This window comes from Acinonyx jubatus, chromosome E1 (assembly GCF_027475565.1).
Source record: "Acinonyx jubatus isolate Ajub_Pintada_27869175 chromosome E1, VMU_Ajub_asm_v1.0, whole genome shotgun sequence".
Taxonomy (NCBI): domain Eukaryota; kingdom Metazoa; phylum Chordata; class Mammalia; order Carnivora; family Felidae; genus Acinonyx; species Acinonyx jubatus.
Window position 1 is genome coordinate 28,945,386 of NC_069397.1, and position 26,363 is coordinate 28,971,748.

At 51.6% G+C, this 26,363-nt stretch overlaps 1 protein-coding gene and 1 long non-coding RNA gene across 11 annotated transcripts in view; one reads left to right on the forward strand and one right to left on the reverse strand.

Moving 5' to 3' along the window:
- Positions 1-340: 340 nt before the first annotated feature.
- AKAP1 (A-kinase anchoring protein 1) overlaps positions 341-26,363 on the reverse strand; it is a 34,712-nt gene continuing 8,689 nt past the window's right edge. Inside the window, exons 1-13 of one of the 10 annotated variants that reach the window (XM_027034190.2) lie at positions 22,558-23,106; positions 21,123-21,189; positions 15,348-15,470; positions 13,181-14,819; positions 10,498-10,673; positions 8,785-8,911; positions 8,113-8,240; positions 5,840-6,017; positions 4,281-4,431; positions 3,759-3,826; positions 2,272-2,345; positions 1,993-2,055; positions 341-1,439 (exon numbers count right to left, since the gene is read on the reverse strand). In XM_027034190.2, the coding sequence (XP_026889991.1) occupies positions 1,365-1,439; positions 1,993-2,055; positions 2,272-2,345; positions 3,759-3,826; positions 4,281-4,431; positions 5,840-6,017; positions 8,113-8,240; positions 8,785-8,911; positions 10,498-10,673; positions 13,181-14,795 (2,655 nt within the window). In that variant the 5' untranslated portion in view covers positions 14,796-14,819; positions 15,348-15,470; positions 21,123-21,189; positions 22,558-23,106 and the 3' untranslated portion in view covers positions 341-1,364. Of the gene's footprint in view, positions 1,440-1,992; positions 2,056-2,271; positions 2,346-3,758; positions 3,827-4,280; positions 4,464-5,839; positions 6,018-8,112; positions 8,241-8,784; positions 8,912-10,497; positions 10,674-13,180; positions 14,820-15,347; positions 15,471-21,122; positions 21,193-22,557; positions 23,107-24,182; positions 24,326-26,363 lie in introns of those variants that run through there. The other 9 variants (XM_027034189.2, XM_053212867.1, XM_027034193.2 and 6 more) reach the window with 9 other exon arrangements.
- Positions 22,847-25,684, forward strand: LOC128313554 (uncharacterized). Its single transcript, XR_008294454.1, has 3 exons — positions 22,847-23,068; positions 24,576-24,821; positions 25,488-25,684. It is a non-coding gene; the product is annotated as an uncharacterized LOC128313554 (long non-coding RNA).

Here is a 26,363-nt window from a genome sequence, read left to right on the forward strand (position 1 = left end):
CTGGTAGATCAAAGCTCTCCCCACGTAGGGGGATATGGCTCCTACCACTGCAATGCATTAAATAACTGCAAAGATCTACTGAGAACACCCAAAGGCATCTGGAAACCGGTGCTTTAAAGTCAGGCCTGCTATCTGAGACACTCCTGAGGGGAAGCCAGAGGAAGCTTGGCTGCCACCTTGTGGGGCAAGGAGAGGAAAAAGCTGGATGGAAATCTCTGGCTAACCGGTGTCCTAAAAGCCCTAGGTGTCCTTTAGACGGGCCCCTCCAGGCCACCGCACACAATCACCACCTCACTCCCCACGCCAACCCTTCTCAGCACGGAAGAAATGGACTCAAAGCTACAGTGTATACGATTCAAGGTTTATAGAAGTTTAAGTTACTTTCTTAAATCGCACAATGCTAAAGCCAGTCTAAAAAAGAATCAAAACACACCACTGTAAGGTAATTCAATGTTTTTTTTTCTTTCTTTTTTTTTTTTAACAAATTTGTACAGGGAAGAAAAAAAAAAAAGAAAAAAAAAAGCCCCAATCACAATCTATAGCACACAGTCACCCTGTCCAGCCAGCACCCAGGAAGCCACCTGAGGAGCTGGCCCAGACAGGCGGCTGTAGTCCGCAGAAGGAACTTCTGCTCACAGATGATGTGGGTGTGGAAAAATCTTGAGTTCCCTTTGTTCTCCAGTGTATCTTATACAAAATATTACATTTTTTTAAACATATATTTACAGAGTTTGCACAAATAGAAAATGGTTACAAATTACAACCAGGCTTGGCGAGATAACAGCTTCCCTCCCCCAGGGACCAAGGCCAGAGGTATGACTGCTTCGTATTTACATATGCATTAAAAAGTCTGCCTTCTGAGAGACCTAGATGAAGTTTATAAAAACTGGTTAAACATCATAAATTCATTTACGACAGCTGTACAAGTAATCAATGCCGATTAGTGATTTCATGTCTTGCTCCCTGAAGAAAGATTCTGAATGAAGTAAAAGAAACCCTCTGAAGCAAGCAGCACAGCCCTCGGCCGGTGGCTGCGGTGGTTCGGTCTTGCGGGGGGGGGGGGGGGGGGGACGACGGCGGAGTGCAGGTGGTGGAAGACAGCCCGGCTGCCACCCTTTCTACTTCGGCTTTTTGTTTTGTTTGTAAAGGCTTGGAACCAGGTTAAGCCGACTGGCTCGTTCAACACCATCCTATGGCTTTGAAAGAACCCACGGTTCCCTCCTTGTCAACGTGACTACAGTACAAAAAAAAGACAACTTTCCGGGGAAGATAACGTTTGTTATTCTGATGTAAAGTCTTTGCCTTAGCGCCAAGCCCAGCGTCACCAGTGCAAGAGACTCCGACGAGGCCGTGGGGGGTGGGGGTCAGAGGCTTGCGTAGTAGCTGTCTACCCACTGAGCAAGTCCTCGCTCCACCAGCGACCGGTTTATCAACACCGCCTAGAAAACAAAGTTCCCTTGAGAGCTCTGCCCACTGCACCCCGGGGCCATTTCTCAAGCCAGCGTGGGTTCTCCCTCTCACAGTCCCAGACAACCACTGCACGCGACAGGTCCGAGAGAGACAGGGGGCGGGGGCAGGACCCCTCTAGGCCAACAAGGGGCATTTACTTAATGTTCTGTTGGCAGGACGACAGGCTTTTCAATACACTGAAGAAATCTGAGCTTTAATACCAAGAAACGCAATGGAAAACCCAATGGACAGAGGGTTCAGAAAGGTCTGGATAAGATCCAGGAAGGACCGCTGACATTTTGTCGTGGGGCCTGTCTGTGCACGGCAGGAAGCCAAGCAGCAGTCCCTGGCCTCCACCCGCTAGACGACACTGGCATCACCACCCCCAACTGTGGCGACCAAAAACGTCTCCCGCCATCGCTACAGGTGCAGGCTACAGGCCTATAGTTTTCTGATGGTCTCAAGCGGAGACAACAGCAGAACCAGCTCCAAATCAACCCATGACTGCCGGCCAGCAACTTAAAGGAAAAAAACAGAACTTACTTCATTTCCAACCACACTCCATAGCTGAATCAGAGGAAGGCCAGTCGGACTGTAACTTGTCACCTAGAAAAACAACAGAAAAAAAGCAAGCATGTTTAAAAGCTACCCACATGCACCCCTCCTCAGCCCAGGGCCCAAGCCACAAAGGAGAAAGGAATTCAAAGGTCAGTTCCCAGGAATCCAAGATCCTGGATAAGAGAGGCCAGGAGGCTGTGCCCACACCAGGCAGGAAGCTCCTCACACAGCCCCCGTGCGGCCTGGCCGCCCCCACGCACACACCTGAGCCAGCAGTGCCGTGTTTCCCGTCATCTCGCTCATAGCTGCATCGGCCTCAGGTGAGAAGTGGTCATCGTCTTTAGAAGGAAAAAGAAAAGCAGCAGGTAGGCTTTCACCAAGGCAAAGCATTGTCATGACTTACACAGCTTCCAGGGCTTTTCCAAGAAGATGCCTCAGGTGCTGCCAGGCACGTGACAACTTCCTTTGGAAGAGCCGCCTGTGACAGGGACACAGGCCAGGCCTCCACGGGGCTCCAAGTAGACACACTCACAGGGTCTCCGCTACAGGTCACCCACCCACCGCAGGTGGGGCCCAAAGGGACAGAAACCCTGCCTTCAATGGGAACACCGCTGCCACCACGACCACCACCTATTGGCGTGCTGACTGGGCTGAACACGTTGTAGATCTTCTTCCACTGAAGCAGCAACACCCTACGAATGCGATGTTATCCCCACTTTCCAGGTGGGAACAGAGAGACTAAGGTGGTGGCTGAAGTCGACCAGCCCCCAGAGTGGTGAAGGTGGGTTTCGAATCTGAGCAGCAAGCCATGGAGGCAGCCCTCGTTGTCGGATTATAAAGTTATGCACAAGGACACAGCCAAGGCAAGAGGTGGTAAGGATGGGAGAGGCAAGTTCGTGAAGGTCTGGGAGTGCCTGATGAGGGAGGGAGCATGTCAGCTGGGCGGGACTGTGGAGGTGGGACAGAAATGGAGAGGGATGCTGGACAGAGCAATAAGGAAAGGAGACAGGCCTTGCCCAGTGCTCTAGCTGACAGGACTCTGACCAGACTTGTAGTGCCTCTAATAAACTTCACTGCTTTAGACAAGAACAAGATTAAAGAGTGTGGGATGATCAGACTATTTATTACCTACAAATAGAAAACATTCTGGTCATCGACAGCTGCAACTTGACCACCATCCACATATCAGTTCCTAGGTTTATGTAATTTCCTCAGCTGCCCTGAAGGACAGGTACTATCCCATTTTCCACATGGTTTAAAAAAAAACAACAACAAAAAACAATGGCAAGGCTAACCAACTTGCCCAGAACCACTGTTAGTCCCCTACCCTCAGGGGATGCAGTTAGTCTAAGATACCACACGGCTCGGTGCTGGCATGGTCCCCACAGGGCCTAGCTGAGCAGTGCTGTGGCCTCAATGCCTGCCCTCAACCACACATGCCAGGACTCTGGGTCTCAACTATGTTCTGGAAGGTGTCTGTGTTTGCAACCTCTCAAGGTCGGAGGTCTAGGTAAAGTCCACAACGGTGATCCTGAAAGGTGGGTCCAGGGCCAGCAGCACTGGCATCACCGGAGTACTTGTCAGAGAGATGCACATCCTTGGGCCTTGGCCCAGACCTATTCAATCAAGAACTCTGTCAGACGCAGCAATCTGCATTTAGCATAAGCCCTCTGGGTGCAAAGGAAGGCGCTCAAAGAGAAAGACCCACTCTCAACAACTGTTCCCACAAAGCCAGAGGCCTCGACCATTACCTGACAAGGGCATCACGCTGTCCAGAAGGACCTCTGCTCCCTGGAACGGCAGGGTCACAAAGTCGGACCTAGAAAGGTAAGGAAGGAACCCTGTTTATGAACCTGAAGTCTGACTCTACTCCAATACCGATCTTCTGTTTCGGGCTGTGAGCCCCCCACGACCCAGGATGAAGCGAAGCAGGGGCCTCTACGATGGGCAAGGAGGCCGCGGCTCCCTGGATGCAGGCCACCTCCCTGCTGCAGCCTGACCTCAGAGGGACTGCTCACATCCAACTCCCAGAGGAGCTGCTTCACTTGTGCCCTACAATACCCGGGGACCTCCTCCCCAAGACAGGCCTTTCTAGCTCAGTTTGACTGAGGCAAGCAGTGCAGTAGGTTCCTATCAGACCCTGCCAAACCAGAGTAGGCAGCAGGAGAAAGGGTCAACCTACGTCCCAGGCTTGGTAGAACTGTGCCAGCTCTGCAGAGATCGCACAGCCCCAACACGCATGGCACGCGCTCGTCGGAGGAGTGTGGACCCACCGGATCTGCCGGAGCGCGTCCACTTTCACTCTCTTATATCCACCGTAGTCCACGTAGCGGATCTCCACTTCATTGCTTTCCTCATAGGAGGCCACCACTTGGGCTCTCCACCAGGCACCGTCCACGCCGGGGGCAGCACAGATGACCGTGACTGCAGGGCAGGAAGAGAGCGTGTGGACAGTCCTGGCATAGGACAGGGCACCAAGGGTCCCCGGTCAGTGCTACCCACCTCCCCACCTTACTTCTCAGAGTCCTGTGCCTCCACCGGGCAGGGGAATGGCAAGGAGCCCCCACAGCCTCCCTGGAGCCCGAGACTGGCCAAGGGAAGGACCTATATGTGGGAAATTTGGACTCTCACATGCCACCCAAAAAGCTCTGCAGACCAAAAAGCATTCTTCCAGATCCATCTACTCTGAAACCTACTAGAGCCTGAGATAGATAAGGATTGGCCAGAAGAAACCAAGTAAAATCTAAAACTCAGGGAAGGGGGATTTATATTCTTAAGGGAGAGTCCCAGAAAGAATCAAAAACCTCCAAATGTGGCAGATCTCACTGGCCTGGCGTCTAGGGCCTGTTCCGGCCCGTGACAACTCAAAAGTTGATCAGAAGGGGACTTGCAGGCTTAAGCCCGCTTCTTCTAGCCTTTGCTTCAGGAAGTTGCTCAGAGCACAGGTGTCCCTGGCAGCCAGCGGTCACCAACCCCTGCCTGTAGCAGCAGGGCCAGAACAAACAGAACTACAGGCTGAGGGCCTGCACACTCAGTTGACCACACTGTGTCCTGACCTTGACCCTTAAGGGGAACCCCTGGCATAGTCACTCAGACCCCAGTTTGGTCTTCACTGCTGGATTGAGGCAACAACAGAGACTCTGATGAAAATTAAATCCTTATTTCTGTGATCTCAGTAACTTCACAGATTTCTCGAATGCCTTGAAGCCCCCTAGGGTGCTCCAGGTTAGGAGTCCCTGATAGCAATGGGTGAAGAGATGTTCTGACCTTGGATTCTCGCCAACACGGGCAACAAAGAAAATTGTGACAAAGGACAAACTCAACACCACAAGTGAGTTTAGACCCCAGGACCCTGGTTCCTGCTCAAGTGTCACCTAGGCAACTCCCTCGACTTCAGAGGCTCAGTTTTCTCATCTGTCAAACGGAGATGAACCAACCCACCACAAAGGCCTCTTGCCCGTCAGGAGCTTCTACGAGAATCACCATCTGGATCAGGCTCTTTACATAGAATAATCCAACCCTAATTCCTGGAACAAGCTGGCATCAGCCCCATTCCACAGATACATGGCAGAGCTAGAATTCGTGTGTTAAAACTCTACTCCAACCCCACGGGACTCTGTCAGCCAGTGGGAAGACCATTTCCATTGGGCTCGCTGGGTAACCCAGCCCACAATAACTCCATCCTGCTGGCAAGCACTCAGGGATGCTGTTCCCATGAAGGATCCCAGAACAGCCTCCTCCTGGGTCAAGACCAAGGGCAGAACAGGCCACCCCCAAAACCTCTCCCCATGGCCTGGCCAGGGCTCCCCACTGACCCCAGGGCAGCACTTACTTTCCACTGGGGTGGGCAAGGTGGGGATCCCGGGCTGGGAATAGCACAGGTACATCTGCTGGTCCAGGCTCCGCAGTGCATGGAAGGTGGGGTGCGTGTGCTGCTGCACGAACAAGTGCCCAGCGTTGACCTGGTTGACCACGATCACCTCCACAGTGATGCCATCGGGGAGCATGAGCTGCAGAGGAGGAGAAGGGGCAGCAGGCGCTGCAACAATCCTTCTCGGGTTTGAAGTAAGCCCTGAGGCCGCAGGGCAAGTCTCTGAACTGGCACCTCTTTGAAAAGGGCATGACAACCCAATGCAACATGGCACCCAAATGGCAGAAGTTCAAGGAAAACTACTTCAGCCATGGAAAGTGTGACACCTCAGAGGCCCTGTCCTGCAATGCCAACAGTAACTTCCAGAGGTGGCCTCACCTCAGGGCTGGGCAGGGAGCAGGCAGCTGTGGAAACAGTGAGGGGCCCCGGGCAGGGTCCAGGAACCAGAGCCTCCATTCCCCCCACCGCTACTTGAGACTGTAGCACCAGGGAAGGCAAGGGAATGAGGGGCCACTGAGAACAAGCTACCAGGGGATAAGAGGTGGGCAGGCCCTCAGGCCCCCCAGCCAGCATCTGTGGCCCTGCAGCTGATCCCAGGAGCTTCAAGTTTGACAGGCTCTCTCTCCTCCGCTTTCCTGCCAACAAGGACCCAACTGTTAAAGTCCTACTGTCTCTTCCTCTCTACACTCCACAGACACCCTCCCAAGTCCTTCCCACTCTGCAATTCGGAATGTAGATTTGCTCAGTGGCCAGGCCCCACATTACAGGCCCTAGCAGAGGCTAAGCCTGGTCTCAAAACGACTTGTCCCTAGACACTAATTTCCCTTACAGGCAACATCTAGGTGGGCCTGGACACAGAAAGATGTCTAGTCCCCCATCCAGTCAGGTGGCCACACCTCTGGCTAAGAGTTCTGACTTCCCCACCTCCCCCGAGTGCTGCTGGTTGCAAGGTATCTGGGATCTCCTCTCCACACAGAGAACAATGGGAGGAAGCCCTAACAACTGCTCAATTGTGTATAATTTAAGAGTGGGTCTGGTCCAAGCCTGCTGGGAAAAATGCTATGATTCAGAAGTAAAGGACAGAGTGGGGTTCAGCCCACTCCCAAACATCCACAGAAGATAACAGGACCTCCCATCCCCTGCCTTCACCCACGGCACAGAGATCTTTGGAGGGGCAAGATACAGAACCGAGAAGTCAACCATCCCAAACAAAACCTAGGGAGGCAATTTTCTTGAAGGAGCACGTTCAGCCCATGTGTGAAATGCAACAGTCATCTTTGGCCTACAAAACCCTACAATTCCTCTACCAGTGAGATAAAGCTCAAACAGAGCTGGAGGCATGTTGCAGGATCTGAGTGACAGGCCGCAGAAACACCACGGCCCCCAGCACACAGAGGTCCCAAGAGGTCAGCTTTCCCTCCAAAGAGCCTCTGGGTTTCCGCAGCCTGGTGGGGAGAATTTTTTCTCCTTTAATAATCTAGGTATTTCCCATGAGAAGGGAAAGGGAAAGGGAATCTTTCACCAGGGCCACCACTAGGCCCGGCTCAACTAGGAGTAAGGAACACAAGGACCCATCACGAGCCCATCCAAGCCCACAATGGTGGGTCCCGCCCAGGCCTCAGAGGGGCTAGGCTGTGACTCTGCACACAGCACCAGCCTTAAGGAGACCCAAGCCAGCCAAGTGCACCTGGTCTCCTGGATAGACCATAATCCTTCCTAGGCAAATGCCTTAAAAACACAACAGGTGCCGGCCTGAGGAGAACCATCCCTCCAAGTGGGGACAGAGGCACGTCTGGCTTTGTACCAGCACTTCAGCCCTAAAGCCCAGCCCCAGAAAACAAAGACTAGAAGCATAACTGAGGGGCACATGGGTGGCTCATTCGGTTAAGCGTCCGACTTCCGCTCAGGTCGTGATCTCACAGTTAGTGGGTTTGAGCCGCATGATGGGCTCTGTGCTGACAGCTCAGAGCCTGGAGCCTGCTTCGGATTCTGTGTCCCCCTCTCTCTCCGCTCCTTCCCCTCTCTCTCTGCCCCTTCCCCACTTGCACTGTCTCTCTCAAAAATAAAAAAAAATAGAAGCATAATTGAACTGACCAGAGGAGGCCAGAGGTGACAGGTCAGAGATGTCAACGAGCTCTTGGCCTTGTGGGCCCACAGTCTTGGGAGTTTCTTATTTGGGGCAGGCTGGGGTGAAAGGAAGGCAAGAGGATCTGGTCCCCCAGGCGCATGCTCACCCAGGAAGTCATCGGAAGAGAAGGCAGTGCCAGTGACGGCAGTGGGGGAGCGTAGATATTGGTGAGGTTCAGTTCCTTGAACTTCTTTCCAATCAGGTTCAGCGCCTTGTCTACATGATGCTGAGAGCCTAGATGGGGGTAAAAGCAGGAGAGCCACAGTGGGTAGGACAAACCGCAAAACCAAACTCACACACAACCCCCACTCCACCAGACTTTTCCCAGAGCTCAAGTAAATCTTTAGAGTGCCAAACAGCTAAGTTCTGCCTTAAGAAGAAAAGCATCTACAGAGGCTTACACTGACCTTTCAAATGGTACCTCTGCCGCTGTGTCCATGCTTTGAATGCAATAGGAGGCTAGCAGATGGGAAAGGCCCAGCCCTCACCGACCGGAGGGGAATCCCGTTCTGCTCTGCGAGGGAGGCGTGTGAGGCAGCGGGCACTATAAGGCCAGGACCCCCAGCCTGCCTGAGTGCCCATGCCTCTCCTGGCCAGAAGATCTGGGCTCGGAGGGAGCAGAGGCCCCTTCAAGTACCTGAACTGGAGAGGAGGGCTGAAGATCACCTGGGATGATCAGCATTCTCTATTTGTAGACTGAGATCCCAAAAGGGGAAGAACTGGGACTCAAATGCTTTCAGGCAAGAAACCTAAACAAAGGGTGGCAGGTGCCACTGACCTTCTATGTGGCAGATCTGGATGTTCTGGGTATAAGGCAGGGTTGAGATGTAGATCTTGGCACCAGACGTTTGCTTCAAAAAACTCACATACCGCCCCTGCTTGCCAATTAGCCGACCAACTAAGTGCTGAGAGAGACAGAGAGACAATTGGGGGTGTTAATGGGAAACCAACTCCCTGCGTTCCCCAAGACCTACCTTTGTTTTACACAAGGTCAAGCTCAAACATATTAACGGTTAACATGCCAGCACTCATTTGCCAGGCACTGCTGTAAGCACTTACCATGAAACAGATACCTTTATCACTGTTTTACAAATTAACAAGCTCAGAGAGGCTAAGTAACTCACCCAATATCACAAAACTACTAAGTGGCTGAACGACACAGTCTGGCCCCCAGGACTCAGCAGTTCCCATTTCTTCCTCCGACAACCTGGCCTACATCCAGAAAGCTGCAAAGCAGCATATTCTCCTCCCAAATCTACACTAGATGTTTCACCAGCACAGGCACGATTTAGGACTTCTCTGACCTCTTCAAGTCTATCTGGTTTCTGACCTCTTCAAGTCTATCTGGTTTCAAAGATACAGGCTCGTTTGAAAGTAAAAGTCAGAAGAACCCTTGGGCTTCTGCTGCCAATTGATAGCGGGCTGGAGCCTTCAGAGCACGAGGCTTGCAAAAGTGCCCAGCATGCCAAGAGTTCAAGGCAGACAGAAGAAGCCAAACTTAGCCATGATGTAAGACAAGCTCGGAGATGATCCCAAACGACCCCACCCCAGCAGAGCCACAAAGGACACAGTCGCTCTGCACCCAGAGCTGCCTGGGCACGCCCTTTGCAACCACTGAAGGAGAAGCGGGCAGGATTGCTATCAGGGTCACGGCAGGAGAAAACACCAAGGGAGCCAGCACCCTGGGGTCAAAGCAGCCCGCCTGACCCAGAGTTCAAACCAAGCCAAGTCTCCACAGCAGCAGGGAGCTAAGTGCCCAGGAGAATTCAGTTGGCCAATTATTTCTGAGCCCCAGCAATAAACATCAAGATCAAGCTCATAAATTGTAAGTTAGAACAGCAAGAAGCTAGAAACCACTTAAGCACCCTGGATTTGGGGACTGGTGAAGTAAACTGACATTCACACAACGAATAACGCAGTTAAAATTATATTTTCAGAGAATAACACAGGAAAATTAAATTGTTAAATATTTAAAAGCATTAATTAAAGCAACATAATCTCAGTTTTGTTTAAAAACCACAGGGTGCAAGACGAGAAGGAAATAAAAGTCTTCACAGTCACTCTTGGGGGTGAGACTAGAGCAGCTTGTTATTTTCTTCATACATTTCTATACTTTTCAAGCTCTCCGAAATACGGACTTATGCTGTGCTCAATTACCAAATCTACTTTGCGCTGGAGAGCTCAGGCAGAGCGCAGTGAAGGGACTCCTGCCTGGCCCACATCCTCAGTCTGGCTTTTGTGGGCATCTCAGATGACCTGAGCCCCAGAACACACACACAGGGCAGCCCCAGGGGGGAGCGAGCGGCCTGTGAGTCTGAAGCGGACAAGAACAGGCCCCTCCTGAGGGCGGCTGAGGGGATTCCACCTCACAGCAAGCTCTCCGAACGTGGCAGAGTGTAGCGCTCCCTTTTCCCTTCAGCCTCTGGCTCACTCAGGGACTGCTTCGGGTTTACTGTCCCTCCCCCAAGCCCCATGACCCTGCAGCCCTTACCTTTGGCACCTCGATCTCCCAGATGATGAGGTCGACCTTCTTAGGACTGGAGCCCGCTTGGGCGTTCTGGAAACCGTCAGTCTTCCTGGGGCCACAGCAACCATCCACTGAATCCATGCTGTTCCTGTCCGATCCTGCAGGGGAGGAAGCGGCACACACAGACACACAGACACCAGCTAAGAGAAGTCAATAATGCAGAACTTCCGAACTCACATTCCCAGGAGGCCCCCCACCCCACACCCCCTCCTCAAGCTTGGCGGCTGTCAACCCGCAGTCTAAAAGGCTCGGAACGACCCCAATGAAAGGAGAACTGGGGGTGTAGATACACCTAATTTTAGCCTGTCGCTCACAGCCCCACTTGCTGAACTGGCAGCCACGCCCAGCCACAGCTGCCTGAGCAGAGACAAGTGGTGAGCTGGGAAGGGGAGTCCCCGGGGCGGGGGAGCGGGCCAGCAGGTCCACACGGTCCCAGGAGCCGGGTATCAGGTGCTGGCTTCCACGGAGACCGACCAGTCACAACTGGCCCGCGCCCTTCTGACTATGGCAGCCCCTCAAACCAAGAGACTCTAAGGCCCCCAAGGCCCTAGGCCTGGGCTTAAGGGCCATGACCTTCAGCCAGGCAGAGCTAGAAAGAGTCCACCCTTGAAGGCGCCATTCTCATCCCATACCACCTGGGGCCTACTGGAAGTAGACGGAGGAAGGCGGCTCTCCTTTTCCTCCCTTAGGCCTGACCTGTGCAACTCTGAATGCTCTTCTGGGCTCATGGTGGGTCTTTAACCCCCGGTCAAAAGACTGAACTGAAGTTCATGCTCCAGACAACAGAGCAGGAAGCAGGACCCTGAGATCAATGCGGTCTGCTCCACTCTTGCTCAAGAATGTGCCAGGAGGCCATCTCAGAAAAACGGGTCCAGACCAGCTTAAGAGGACTCTAGCTTAAATATGGACGACTCAACTGCCAGAAATAGATCGCTCCTGAGAGTCTACTAATTAGGTTATTATCCACATGGTTTTTCCAAACTCTGGACATAATCCTTTGCCAAGCAATGCATGTACTGTCTGGATGCAGAGCAAGGCTTAAAAGAGATTCCATTCCCAGCTAAGGAAGAATCACCTTGAAAGTGACTTCATCCTTCAACATCAGGGGCTCCAGCCTCTCCCGAACAAAACAGGACTGGCTGATACCGGCCACCCCAAGGACACCCAGAGGTGGCTCAGACCACACAGGACTCTAGCAGGCTGTGCTCACAGGCCAGCTTCCTTAGCTGGTGGTCCCAGCCCCGCTCAGCCTCAACTTCCTCACGCACAGGGAGGGCCGTGCACCAAGGTGCAGATGTGGGGGAGGCGGGAGCCTGTGCTGCGCACAACGGAGTGCTGGGCAAATGGCACCGCCAAGTTCGAATCTGTTGTCCCCACACTTCCCCACCATCACCACGCCCCATCACCGCCTTCTCTTCCAAAAGGCCTAAACACAAGGCCTTCACTGCAGCAGAGTAGCCGCCACAATCAATCTAGAGGTGGCATGACACAGCTGGCAGGCCTGTTAATTTGGCTGAGGGCCAGCAGACAAAGGGAAATTCCTTTATTCTTAAAAAAAAAATTGTTTACCCACTTTAAGATCTTTTTTATTAAACAAACAAGCAAACAAACAAACGATTTTAACATCCCTGACGTTAGGATGCATCTTACAGTCTCTGGCCTTGTACGCTCATGATCACAATGATGAGTTTTTTCCTTTAGAGGTACATAAATCAGCAGTGTCAAAGGTGACAAAATGTGCTATGATGAAAGTACTGCTGCAAGTAGTAAAACTCCCAGCAAAGACCCCCAACCTGCCTGGAGCAGAGAGGGTAGGGAATGGCTCCAGGGCAAGCAGATCAGAGACCCCCACGGGGGAGGGGATCTTCATGGCCTCTTTCTGGGAGATAAATGAAAATACCCCATTGTGGCTGCAAAACCAGGGTCAGGAGCTGCTGACCTGTAAGTTAGCGGTCTGAACTGTCTACGCTGGGGTCAGCACTCGAAAAACCCAGTGGATACTTGGTTACCAAAGTGCCCCTCCTTCCCGGGGTGGAGCTGCGGCCGCACGGAAAGGAAATGGTGGAGGGCTCTGTGCCGAGGAACAGTGGCGACAAGGCAGGAAAGCGAGAGCCTCCCGCAATGTCAAAGCCGTGGCCGCTCCCTGGGCACTTACCCGGTAAGAGCTTCTGGAGAAGGAAGGCAGGTGAAGACATGGGAACAAGCACATGATTAAAAGGAAATCAACCATTCAAAAAAAAAAAAAAAAAGCTCACACCCACTCTTGGTACTTTGGATTAAGCTAAGGAGGCCTCTCCATTACAAAAACCTTTAAGAGGTTGGTTTGAAAGAGAGAAAAGAGGCACGCTGAGGTTAATCAGCGAAACCAACTTTGAGCTGCCTCCTTCAGGAGGACTAGGGAGGGTCCCTGGCTGCCGAACCAAGTTACAGCTCCTGGGGCTTTGGGGGGCTCAGGGCAGCCCAACTTCTCGGTTACCCACCACTGCTGCGCTGTAGTACCCCGACCTTCTGCAGGCCAGCTGGGACACAGAGTCGAAGAGCATTCTTACTGCAGAAGCAGCAGAGAGGCAGACCAGCAGCCTTTGGCCACCGAACAGACACCCCACCACCCCGTCCTCTAGGTGAGGGATGCCCAAGACCCTCCTACCTCCCGAATGATCTGCTTCCGCATCCGCGGTCCATCCATCCTCATTCCCCAAGTCAGATAGCTCCCCCTTCAGCACCCCATTGCTGAAGGGCACAGTACTTTCTGGCAGCAGCGGGGTGATGGCCTTGTCCCTGGGGCTTGAGTTGGTGTCCGTGCACAAGTCTTCAAGCCCTGAAGCGCTGATGGAATCTGAACACTGCTCAGAGACCACTGAAGGGACATTCTGGCTGCTGTCAGAGGTGCAGGTGACACATCCGGTAGCTTCCACCAGGACACGTGCCCCATCTAGCAACTCCCCCTGGGGGACGGCGGGCAGTGGGCAGGGGGCCAGGGAGATGTGGTGTGCAGAGTTCTTTGGCTTCTTGTCCTTGCTGGGGCTGGACAGAGGGCTGCTCAGGCAGCTCGCGTAGGTCTTTGGTGGTGGCAGGTCCTCTGCGGGCGGGCCTGGCAACAGGAGGGCGGCGTCTGACTCTGACACGGACACGTGTGAGGCCGCCTCTGCCTCCATGGCAGCCGGAGACGGCTCCTCAGCCTCTCGCCCTGGGGCGGTTTTCTGGCAGGCTGGGGCGCGGCTCTCCTCCTTCTGCCCGTGCAGCTGCCCAGCCGAGGCCTGATACACCCGACCTGCGATCCTGCCCATGGTGGTGGCCAGCACCTCTTCGGTCGCCTCCAAGATCACTTTGGAGATGATCTGGTAGGCAGCTTGCTCAATCTTCTCATTCTGCTCCGCGGCGCCCCCTGTGCCCGGCTCTCCTGTGCAGTGTGCATCACAGGCTCTGCCACTGGCCCGAGGCCCCGGCGGCTCGCCGTCCTCCGTCAGCTCCACGTGAGCCGACCCCACCAGGCTGCTCAGCAGCTGCCCTGCTGCGTCCTCCTCGGCCTGTGGCGGGCGGCCCTTCCCCTTCTCCCCGGCACCTCCCAAGGGAGCCAGGGTGGGCAAGTTGCTGGTCTGCGATTCAGAGCCACGCTCCTGGCACAACACACTCTCTTCCGGCACATTCTCTGCTGACACCGCGTCGCCAGTGCCTTCCACCCCACCCGTCTCTCTTGGCTTCTCTTGGGGGGCCGCAGCCTGGCCCTGCCCGCCCCGCCCTGCCAGCCCAGTGAACGGGGACTCTTGCTTGCACACCTCGGCCGCTTCGTGGGGGAAAGGAACACCTTTTGGGGTCAGAAGGGGACACTCAGGAGGAATGGACTTGGCTTCTTCATCACCCGTCAGGGCTAGTTCCACCTTTGTACTGTCATCTCTGCGTGTTCCCGGTCGAAATCTCACGTCTGTGCTGTTAGGAAGGTTGCCTGAGGACTCCGACCTGCGACAGGCTGGATGTGCCCGCAGCAAGGCTGGGGGCTCGGCGGGAGGCTTGCTCAAGGTGGACAGCTCTTTTTCTGCGGGCAGCGCAACGCTGGGGGGCGTGGATGCTACTCCAGGACGGGGGTCCTCCATGGGGAGTGGCTCTTTGATGGCGTGGCCAGCCCTCAGCTCCACAGTGCTGGCCTCCACCTGTCTGTCCTGGCTGCTGACATGCTTTTTACGAGAGAAAAACCACCACCAGCCGAGGAGTGCTAACATTCCAGGCAATGCCAAGGGGAAAAGTGAACGGAACTGGATGGCCATCCTGGAGGCCTGAAGAAATGATACCTGGAGAGGAGGAGAGAGAGATGCGATGAGAGCCAGGTAGGGGGATCCTGATACCACTGCACAGGAAAGACAACCAGCTACTCTCTCTCCCTTTCCCTGCCTCTGTAAGCGACATCCCTCCTCCTGCTCGCACCCTATGTGTGATCCACTGGAGGCGGGTGGGTAGGGAGAGATGCCCCCTTCTGCTCCCTCCTCCTGAGCACGCTCCCTTGAAACAAGACAAGCCTTCTCTTGGGCCCAAATCCCTTCCTGCATCACTCCTCAATGCCAAATTCTATGCTCCCCCAAGGGGATAGTGTGTCTAGTGTTTTAGTTCCCTAAACTCCCAGAACACTTATCTATTCAGATGATGTTGGAGTATTTTTAAATGCCTGTTGAAATTCACATGTATGTATGTCCCGCACATGCACCCACAAAATCATGAGTCAATGAAACCGTTACATAGCAAGAGGGAGCTGGAGCAAAGGATGAAGAAGATTTCAAAAGGATGAGGGGGTTGCTCCAGGGTAAGAGACCAGCAAAACATACAGTGGCATGGAGATACAGGTCATGCTTGAAGAATCAAGTTGCTTAGTGGACTCGATGAGGGTTCTGGGGCCTCACTGTGGAGTCTGGATTTTATCCTGTAGGCAACAGAGAACCAGCGGAGGTCTGCAAGGCACATACACCAAACTGTTACCAGGTGATTCTGGGAGTAGGATAAACAGCATATCAAGTGACAGGAACCTGGAGACCTAAGTCAGTTGGATCCAGGCCAGGAGAGATGATAAGGGCCTAGACAGAAGAAGGTGGTAGACGTGTAAAGGAGATAGGAACCTCAGTTTTCTTCATCATAAGATGGGGACACATCTCATAAAGGATGGTTGATATGAAGATTAGCTATGTATTAAGTGCTATGCAAAGCAGGGTTAGCTCTCTTTAGAGGTATGTGACAGACTTATTCCAGAATGCTTGTAACTCAGTACCTCCCATGCCAGTAAATTTTATTCTGTCTGCAAAAATCACAAGACGTCTTAAAACCAAAACTCCTCCACTGATATGGTGAATTATACCTTAATTTGGGTCTGAGCTTTGTTGCAGAGACAAATGTAAAGGCTTTAACAACTCTTCCTGGTTTAATTATGTTAATGGTCTCTGGCAAAACCAGAGCACACGGTTCCCAGGTGGTTCTAAAGTTCAGTGGAGGCTGGGGGCCACTGCTGTAGGACCTTACTTCTTCAAGTGCGGTCTATGGGCCAGAAACACCGAGCATCACCTGGGAACCTGCTACAAAGGCAACCCCAGCCCAGACCTGAATGACTAGCTGCATTTTAACAAGACCCCCGGGGGATTCACAACCACATTACAGTTTGTGAAGGAACACTAGGAAACATCTTCAGCCCCAAAGTGAGGGGGTGGGGAAAGCCATAAACCTTCTTGCTAATATCTGAAGTAAATCCACGGGATTAAAAAACACAAAGCAGAAGCTAAGCAGTGGCCACACTCGGAAGACCCCATGAATCCCTCCAGGCAGAAGCTTCAGTGATGTTCCTTACAGCTTCACATTCAAACACAGAACCTCATTAGATACTCTCCCTTGCATCACTTAATCTTCAACCACCTGGTTTGGAAGGTATTGCCATCATCAAGGTTAAAATAGCTCAATGTGGGGGTACCTGGGTGACTCAGGCGGTTGAGCATCCGTCTTCGGCTCAGGTCATGATCTCACCATTTGTGAGTTCGACCCCATGTCAGGCTCTGTGCTGACAGCTCAGAGCCTGGGGCATGCTTCCGATTCTTTGTCTCCCTCTCTCTGCCCCTCTCCCTCTCTCGCTCAAAAAGAAATAAACGTTAAAAATTAAAAAATAAAGCCACCTGGGTGGCTCAGTCAGTTAAGCTTCTGACTTTGGCTCAGGTCATAATCACACAGCTTGTGAGTTCAAGCCCTGTGCTGACAGCTTGGAGCCTCGGGACTGTTTCGGATTCTGTGTCTCCCTCTTTCTGCTCCTCCCCCACTTGCGCTCTGTCTCTGCCTCTGTCTCTCTCCCTCAAAAATAAACATTAAAAAATTTTTTTTTAATTTAAAAAATTAAAAAATAAATAGCTCCATGCAGGGTCGCCTGGCTAGTTCAATTGGTGGAGCACGGTACTCTTGATCTCAGGGTTGGGAGTTTGAGCCCCACGCTGGGTGTAGAGGCTAAATAAAAACTTAGGGGAACCTGGTGGCTCAGTCAGTTAAGCATCCAACTCTGGTTTTCAGCTCAGGTCATGATCTCACGGTTCCCGAGTTTGAGCCCTACCACAGGTTCTGTGCTGACCGTGCGAAGCCTGCTTGGTATTCTCTCTCCCCCTCTCAAAATAAATAAATAAACTTAAAATTAAAAAAAAAAACTTAAAGGTTCAAAATCATATAACCAAGGACTGGAACTCAGGTTCTACTCCACATTAAGTCTGGAAACCCACTCATGTCTTAAGAGAATGAGGCAATGTATGGGCCATGGAGGGGAAGTTCATACTGCTCTTAAAAGGTTAAGGGGTGCCTAGGTGGCTCAGTCCGTTGAGTGTCTGACTTTGGCTCAGGTTATGACCTCACTATCTCTTGTGAGTTCAAGCCCCACATCAGGCTCTGTACTGACAGTTCAGAGCCTTGAGCCTGCTTCAGATTCTGTCTCTGTCTCCCTCTCTCAAATATAAATGAACATTAAAAAAAAAGTTATGACCATACCTCCTATGACCTAAAAACACCACACCTGAAATCTTTTTTTTTTTTAAAGCTTATTTATTTTGGAGAGAAAGAGAGAGAAAGAGGGAGAGAGAGAGACAGTGTGTGAGCATGCAGGCAGAGAGAGGGGAAGAGAGAATCTCAAGCAGGCTCTGTGCTATCAGCATGGAGCCTGACACGGGGCTCAATCTCACAAACCGTGAGATCATAACCTGAGCCAAAATCAAGAGTTGGGTGCTTAACCAAGACACCCAGGCACCCCCTTGCAATCTTCTCTTAAAAAAAAAAAATAAATAAATAAAGAATAAAAACAGCTCTGCACAGAGGTCTATATAATGGTCACTGGGGCATCGTTTGAAACAATTCTTGGGGAATCACTGCTAAACACACTGCAGAATTCGTGGACATGCCAGTCATAGAGAAGGGGATCTCATGTACAGACATGCAAACACTGCTGTGAGACACAAGGTCAAACCCGGACCACTTGTGTGTGCTGTCTGTGCCCGGACAACCCTATAGGCAAACCAGGAAAGACACACACCAAGCCTCTAGGCTGGAAGGGTGGCGAAGGTTTTGTACATTGACCCTGCATCCTACAACCTTACTGATGTCTTTTATTAGTTCGGTTTTTTAGGTTTTTTTCTTATCTGCCAATATAGTCTTCCTTCCAGGGAGAGAGATTTTGAAATTTCTCTCTCACCAGTTCTCCAACTTAGTGGCACATTAGCATCACTTGGGAAGCTTTTAAATTCCCAAGGCCAAGGTGGCACCCAAATCAATTAAATCCGTATCTCTGAGGGTCAGATCAGGGCACCAGGTGTTTCTTTTTCTTTTAACCCAGATGATTCCAATGTACACTCAAGTCAGAGAACCACTGTTCTGGAACAATGTGCTCGCCCCTGAAAAAGTGGCAAATTACATACAGGCTATTTGCTTTGTATTCAATGTCTTCCACATAAAAATAAATAAAATCTGAGAAGGAATAGAGGTCACGGGGGAAGGATGCTCTCAGGATAAGGCAATATGCCTACCACATGGCCTGCTGTCAGTCCCACCCACCAGGTCACACGCAACGGAAAGTGTGGCTGGGGTCTGAACCCAAGTTCTCTTCTTGGCAGTCAATTTAGGTTCTGATTCCTTATTAACTAGACAATCCCATTTCTACAGGGTTTTATAGTCGTGATTCCCACAGTCTCCTACCAATTCTCTGATCTCAGGAACAAGATTACATGAAATGGGGTAGAGAGGAAGATGAAGAATCCTAAAACTTAACACACAGAGGGCAGTTTCCCTGTTTTACAGATCAAGGGCCCAAAGCCAAACTCAGTATGGGGGGTGTGTGTGTAAGGAGGGAGTTGCTAACCAAGATACAAACTGCCTCTAAAAACAGCTGGGTGGCTCAGTCGATTAGGCGTCTAACTCTTGATTTCAGCTCAGGTCACGGTCTCACAGTTCGTGGGATTGAGCCCGAGTCAGCACAGGGCCTCCTTGGGATTCTCTCTCCTCTCTCTGGCCCTCCCCCTGCTTGTACGCGCCCTCTCTGGGAGATGCCTCCAACCCTTTGGTACTAGAAGTTGATCCCAAGGGTCCAGCAGTTGACCTCTGCCCCGCCTCCAGAGATCCCAGGAACTGGCTAGAAGCAGAGGCCCACACTCAAGCATACACTCTCAGCCTGCTTTGGCCAGGCACCCTAGTTGATCCACACCACAACCCAGACTCTGGCTCCCCCATGTCACTATCCCCTAGTCCCCATTTCGTCCCTTCTGTTCCCAGTCCTAGCTTACACTAAACACAGAGACCTGTCACCTGGGGACACAACACTGCTCTGCAGCTTGCCAGAACACCTCTAACGCTTGTACACCTAACCTTCCCCGTCCTGCTTGTTCCCCACCGACTGGGGCTGAGACCCCAAACCTATCATCCACAGCTCCCCCCAGACAGTCAACTATAGCTACTCAACTAATCACAGCTCAGAAGTCTCTGCACCATTTCCAAGCCAGATGCCTCCTGCTATTGTGTCAGCAGGACTCCCTAGAAGGTGTTTAACATTGGTCCCCTGAGGCTATGTCACCCAACCCATGAATACTGAATGCCCCACCTGGATCCCCAGCGCCCACCAGTTACTGCCCCCCCCCCCCCCCGCCCATGTCTAACCCAGTACCCAGGAAAAGCCCTTGTCTCCATGAAATCTCCAGGACACAGGAACTGCCCAACTGAAATGCTGCAGCAACTTGAGAAAAGAGGTGTGATATCCCCAGACAGGAGAAGGCACGCCTGGTTTATTTTGCCCTGGCCGCCTGGGGACTGTGATTAGAGATATTAATCATCTCCACCAAGAACAGAGCCAAGGGCCCGGGGGATCAGCAGCCACCCCACCCAGAGGAGCCTAGCTGGGACTCACTGAAGGCACCGCTACCGGGAGGAGCCTCACAGGGATCGCCGGGTGACCAAAGCCCCACTTCCCACCGGTCAAGAGAAGTTCCTCATTTCCTCAGCCCTTCACTTCCAAGAGTCCTCCGTGAGCCACTCTCACCCCAAACAGACTTCTTGTGAATCGGTAGGATGCCATTTTCCCTGCTTTACACCGTTGGAGAGGCCTAGACAGGTGCTGGAAGACGCGGCAGCCTTTCCCGAATTCTCAGACAGGGCCGCCCTCACATGTGCATACACACATATGCCCACACGCACAAGTGTGCACACTTCAGCCTTACGAGGCTCTCTGCTACTTTCCTTTTCTGGGAACACACTCTTGAGTTGCTCTCCTTGCCCTGGTTTTGTTTTGTTTTTGTTGTTTTCTGTAAAAAAGCTGAACTTCTCAAGACATAAGTGGCATTTAACACTGCAGGTCTAAAAGCCTTCACACGCACAAACTAACTGAAGGCAGCCTTCTCCCCCACGGTCTCCCTCTCCAGAGGCCCCAGACACTCAGGCAAGCCAAAGGAAAGCCTTGCAGAAAGATGCAGAGCCCTGCCTGAGGGGTGGTGGGGAGGAGAATTGGCTATTTTGAATCTGTTGGAATTAAATAGCTGCCTGCTTATTTTTAGCAGGTCCATTTGCCCGGGAATAGATGCACGCTGGCCGCTTGCCCAGTGGTCACACAGAGCTGAAGGCGCACGTGTCTCGGCCCTACAAGGCCTTAGCATTCACCTGCTCGGTCCAGGTTCTAAACGGATTCCTTTCCTGGGGCGTCTAACCGGCTCAGTTGGTGGAGGATGCAACTCTCAGTCCCAGGGCTGTAAGTTTAAGCCCCATACTGGCTTGTGGAGATCACTTAAAAAAAAATAAAATAAAAATCGGGGCGCCTGGGTGGCACAGGCGGTTAAGCATCCAACTTTGGCTCAGGTCATGATCTCACCGTATTTGAGTTCGAACCCCGCGTCGGGCTCTGTGCTGACAGCTCAGAGCCTGGAGCCTGCTTCCGATTCTGTCTCCCTCTCTCTCTGCCCCTAACCCATTTGCATTCTGTCTCTCTCTCAAAAATAAAATAAAAACATGACAAAAAATTAAAAATAAACAAACATTAAAAATAAAAAATAAAAAATAAAATCCTTAAAATGATTCCTTTCTCCCAGAGGAAACTGCAGCTTCTCAGAAAAGCTTACCTCTGGAGAAGTAATGGCCTCACTCCCAGCACCGATGACCAACTCGGTTACTGCAGTCTAGAGCCTTCTGCTAAACAAGAAAACAAACTTCTGGGAAGAGTACAAACAGTGTTGGTCCCAGTGACTAAACCCATTTGGCTACAGTTATTGTGGAAAAAGGAGCTGTGTGTAATTAATTGATGGGAAAGTTGATCACAAAACAATCACTTAGGAGCCAAGTGGCTATCAAGCCAGAGTGGGCCTGGACCTGGTCAGTGAAGCCACATCCACTCGGCATTCTGAGCAGACTTCTATATACCCCCTAGGTTGAAATCTGAACATTTCCATTATTCCAGGGTTATATGTTCACATTATCAAAGATGGTCCCCCAGGTGTTCAAGACACTCCATCCCTAGAATGCCCAGCACACCAAGTTGTTGCTGAGGGGCTTTTCCCCTTGAAGGAGGGGGGCGGGGGTGGGGGGGAGGGAGTCTTCAAAGGACAAGGAGTAGCTACCTGAACCCTGAACCTGAAGCCCAGCACCTGCTGTCACTGCATTCAGAGCACAACAGCAGGTTGTGGGCACGGTCAAGGTCAGGGCCACCCGCCTCACCCCTCCCCCCAGTTTGCTAGAGGAAGACCACACACAAACAGAGGTCTTTGCAAGACCACCAAGAGGGCCTCTTGATTTCTACAGCATGTGTTTACCTAATTCCTTACAAGGTTGAAGTTATATACTTACATTCACGTAGTAATTCACACATAAATATGTTTAAGTTGCAAGAAAAAGCTTCTGTCCACCAGAAGCTCACCGTGCATACTGAAGAATTTCTCTCTCTCTCTCTCTCTCTCTCTCTCTCTCTCTCTCTCACACACACACACACACACACACACACACACCTGCACACGCTGAGCCCAATTTCAGAAGTGGGCAAACAGAACCCTGAGAAGGCCGTCCCAAAGGTGGCCAGAATTTTCTAAGGTTGCAACACTGCATTAATGACATAAATTAAGATTCTAAACCCAAGATGCCTTTGGGGGTGGAAGGGAACAGCAAGTCCCAGAGAGAGCAGAAGTCCTGGAAGCCAAAGCTGAAGAGCTGGTAGAGGCCAGACAAAAGGAGTCTGACCTTTACTGTCAAGGCAATGGGAACAAGTTGCAGCAGCTGCAACATGGCCAAAGCAGAGCAGGTCACAAAAGGCAAAGGCCTGGGTGATCCCCAAGTGACAACTACAGTCCAGTATTGGCAGCTACTTTGTCACAGGGGGCTGAGCACTCGAAATGCGATCAACATAACAAACTGAATTTTAAATTTTATTTAATATTAATTTAAATTTAAATAGCCACATACAGCGAGCTGGTAGCTACCTACTGGACGCGTAGTCCTAGAGGGTACTCCCAGAAGCCCCAAAGCAAACATGAGAGCTAGAGAAACACTGTGACAGCCAATGCCTACCTTGATGGGCAGTGTCTGGGACTGCTACTGAGGATGGGGGATGGTGGTAGGCTGGGCCACTCGCACTTAGCAGCATGGCTGGGGCCCAGGAATCAGAGTGTCAGAGCCATGCCTCAGGGATGTTGATCTCAGCCCAGTCCTGATGTTCAAGGGGTTGTTGCCTTCATCCGTAGGGGGCCCGTGTGAGCTGTGACTCGTGTTGGCACCCTAAAGATTCCCAATTAGCTCACAGTGGGGCTATGAGGTCCTGCCCCGTACTGTCCCCCACACCCTTCATTGTGATGGTCCCACAGAGCAGCCAGGTGGGCCACTGTGGCCAGACCAGCCCTATTCCCTGTTCTAGGCAGACCAACTGGCCAAAAAGTCAAGGACCCTTCCCCAGCTGCTCTCCAGGAGACTGGAGGCTTGACCTTAACCCAGTACCGTCTGGGTGGGAGTACCTGCTCAGTGAAGCCTTCTCCAGCTGGGTCTCCGGTTGTGGAGACCCAGAGCCAAGTCCCACTAGCTCCAGGTAAGAGCCAGAAGTGAAAAATCCTATCTCCGGACATGGTCTCCAATTAAGAGCTGGTCCTCCTCCAGTTCAGTTACAAATTAAAGGAACCCCCAATTTGGAAAACTTGGTGGAAAAAAGAAAAAAAAAAGGGGGGGGAGGGAGGGAGGGAGGAAGGGAGGGAGAGAGAGAGGGAGAGAGGGAGGGAGGGAGGGAGGGAGAGAGAGAAAGAGAACTCCATACAAAAGTGAAATGCCCAGTCTCCCTCCCTCTGCTGACCAAACACTCCTGACAGGTCCAGTCTCATTAGGCTTCAACTGAAAAAGGGGAGGGGAAAAGTCAGTATTTTCTACAAAGGTCTTCACATTGCTTCATCTGGGAGGCAAGAATGTGGTTTTCAAAAACCTTAATAACGACTATGCTACCTCCATCTTGCCCCTCCTCCCCAGCTCTTGGCAACCAGCACGCTTTGCCAGTAAATTCTGACATATCTGAGGACAGTGATAAAACAGGTGCAGGGAAGTGTTCCCAGGTACGCAGAATTCCCACCCATGACCACAGAACACTACCTGAGACTGCCCAAAAGGTATGAAGTTGTGCTCCGACAACAAGCTTACTCAAAAAAGCTAATAAAGATTCCTTCAAAAGGAATCAGAAAAGGGGTACCTAGAAGGCTCAGTCAGTTGAGTGTCCGACTTCGGCTCAGGTCACGATCTCGCGGTGAGTTCAAGCCCTGCGTCGGGCTCTGCACTGACAGCTGGGAGCCTGGAGCGTGCTTCTGATTCGGTGTCTCCCTCTCTCTCTGCCCTCCCCTGCTCGTGCTCTGTCTCTCTCACTCTCAAAAATGAATAAATGTTAAAAAAAATTTTTTTTTAAAAGAAAAAGTCCTTCACACCACCACCTCAGGTAGGCAGAGCAATGGAAAGACTAGGATTTTCCAAACAGCAGACAGTAGAATATGACCAACTCAGAAATCATATAAAGGCCTAAGGTCACTTCTATTCAACAAGTATTTATGGGCAGCTACAGGGTACACACCATAGTGGGATACAGAAATGAATCAGACAAACGCACTTTTGAGGCATTTTCAAGTCTTTCACAGTTTCTTTTGAGGAAAGGAAAAAAAACCAATAACCTTCTTCTTCAATGGGTCTGTTGCTGCCACCCTCTGCCACTGACCAACTGACGACCTTGGTCCAAGGGTCAAGCAAGTATCCTGGTTGGACAGCAAACAGGAATTAGGCTGCCAGTTTCCACAGATTGGAATGTTCTCATGTCCTGGGGTGGGAGAGGAGAGGTTAGGAGCCTGAATGCCAGCACTGTGAGAGCCAAGGGGGCCTGGCTTGTCCCATTCAATGTGCAAACTTTCATTCAATACCCATTTTCATCATTACGTGATGCTCAAATCCAGATCCCCTCTCGCTTAAACTATTCCACGAAGTGAAGCCAGAGCTTCTGCTGGCATGGTGGAAGGGGTCTGGGCGCCTCGTTGTCTCTGCTGACTTTCTACCAACTGTCCCATCTTCAGCCACACCCCACATCCATGCCTTCAAAGGGACGTGTGCATGAATCAGCTTCCTTCTTGCTGCCTGCCTACCTTCCCCCACTCTTCCTCAGCAAGCTACTGGAAGACCAGGGAGTAAATCAAGAAAGGAGGGGGCACCCACCCACAAATCAACACAACCAAAGGAAAGAATGGATTCCCAGGATGAAGTTCGGGAAGCAGAGCTGGGCAGAGAGGTGCTTCCCGGGAGCAACACAAGCAGAGAACCTGGTATGCTGAAGCACAAAGAGGTGCTCCGACAGCAAGGGCCAAGGCCCAGGGGAGTCAGAGAACTGGGGAGACACAAAAAATGAGGCTCAAGAAACACGGGAAATTAATGAGGGGCGGGGAGGACATAAGAAAGGAAATATGGAACACCAAGAACTGGGCAGCCGTAAACAATATTTATATCACAACGTGCACTCTTAATAGACACTTGACTAGAAGTTGTGCTACCTCTGTACCAAGAAGAGGAGAAAGAAAGTGCAGGAATGAGCCAAGTCCTTGCCTTCCAGAGTAGAAAAACAAGTCAAATAATATTTTTAAAAAGGACGGAAAGAAAGGAAAAGCACACTATTTAGAAATACAGGTGTAAATGCCAGGAAAGACACCTAGAAGAATCGAGGGCAGCTGTCTCTAGACAAGAGGGCAGGTCAGGAAGCACCCAGGGCAAAGGGCTGTTCTTTCAAACCCTGTGTATAGTTAAAAGTCAAATCTTTCTATAAGTAATGCTTTGATAAAACAAACAAAAAATACATTCTTAGCTGTTAGATAGCAAGGGATGCTCTATTACCACAGGGCTTTAGGATTCTTGTGAAGCAGAACAAACGCGTAGTGTCAACTCATCTGTGTACAAACTTGTAATGCTTTGTTTGATTTTCCCATAATTGATTCCAGTTCCGCTTCAGAGACCCCCACCACCCTGATGACATAACAGCAGTAAGCACAAAGAGCAGGGGCCTACTGATGGTAAGACTCTTCAGAACCAAGGTATCGGGTTCCCCCACCCAACTGAGGTCTAGCCAGCATCAGGTAGCAGCACCCCTCGGGGCTATGCATTCATTCATTTTTGAGAGGGAGACAGTGAGAGAGGGAGAGAGGGAGAGAGGGAGGGAAGGAGAGAGAGAGGGAGGGAGGGAGGGAGGGAGGGAGGGAGGGAATGCACAAGCAGAGGGGCAGGGAGAGAGTGAATCACAAGCAGACTCATGCTGTCAGCGCAGAGCCCAACACAAGTCTTGATCTCACCAACCGTGAGATCATGACCTGAGCTGAAATCAAGAGTCTGATGCTTAACCAATGGAGCCACCCAGGTGCCCCAGGGCTAGCCATTTAAAAACATTTTAATTCCCCCCATGAGCCAGGTTCCACAGGAGAGGGGTGTGGGGGAGGTGGTGGCAGCAGTGGTGGAAGGAGGGGTAAGGCGTCACACTTCAGATAAGACACCGCAAAGATGCAGCCACCCAATGGGATAAAACTGCGCGGCCTCTCCCAAGGGCGTTCGGAGAAGGGAACCCCAAGCACCCCTGTACGTAATGAATTAACTTTACTCCTATGCATCTGGAAGGGGACTAGCCGGGACACAGTTGAGAAAGTCATGTTCTGCGTTCTATAGTTTAGATAAGGGACCCAGGTTGAGAAAGGCTGGGTGAAATGTGCCCGAAAGAGAGGGATTTCTACAAGAACGGTCAGGGCACGCCTCTCCCAAGAGATGGCAGGGGTGCTGGAACAGTGAGGGGCAGCCGTGCTGAGATCTGGGAGGACAAAAGGGCAAGG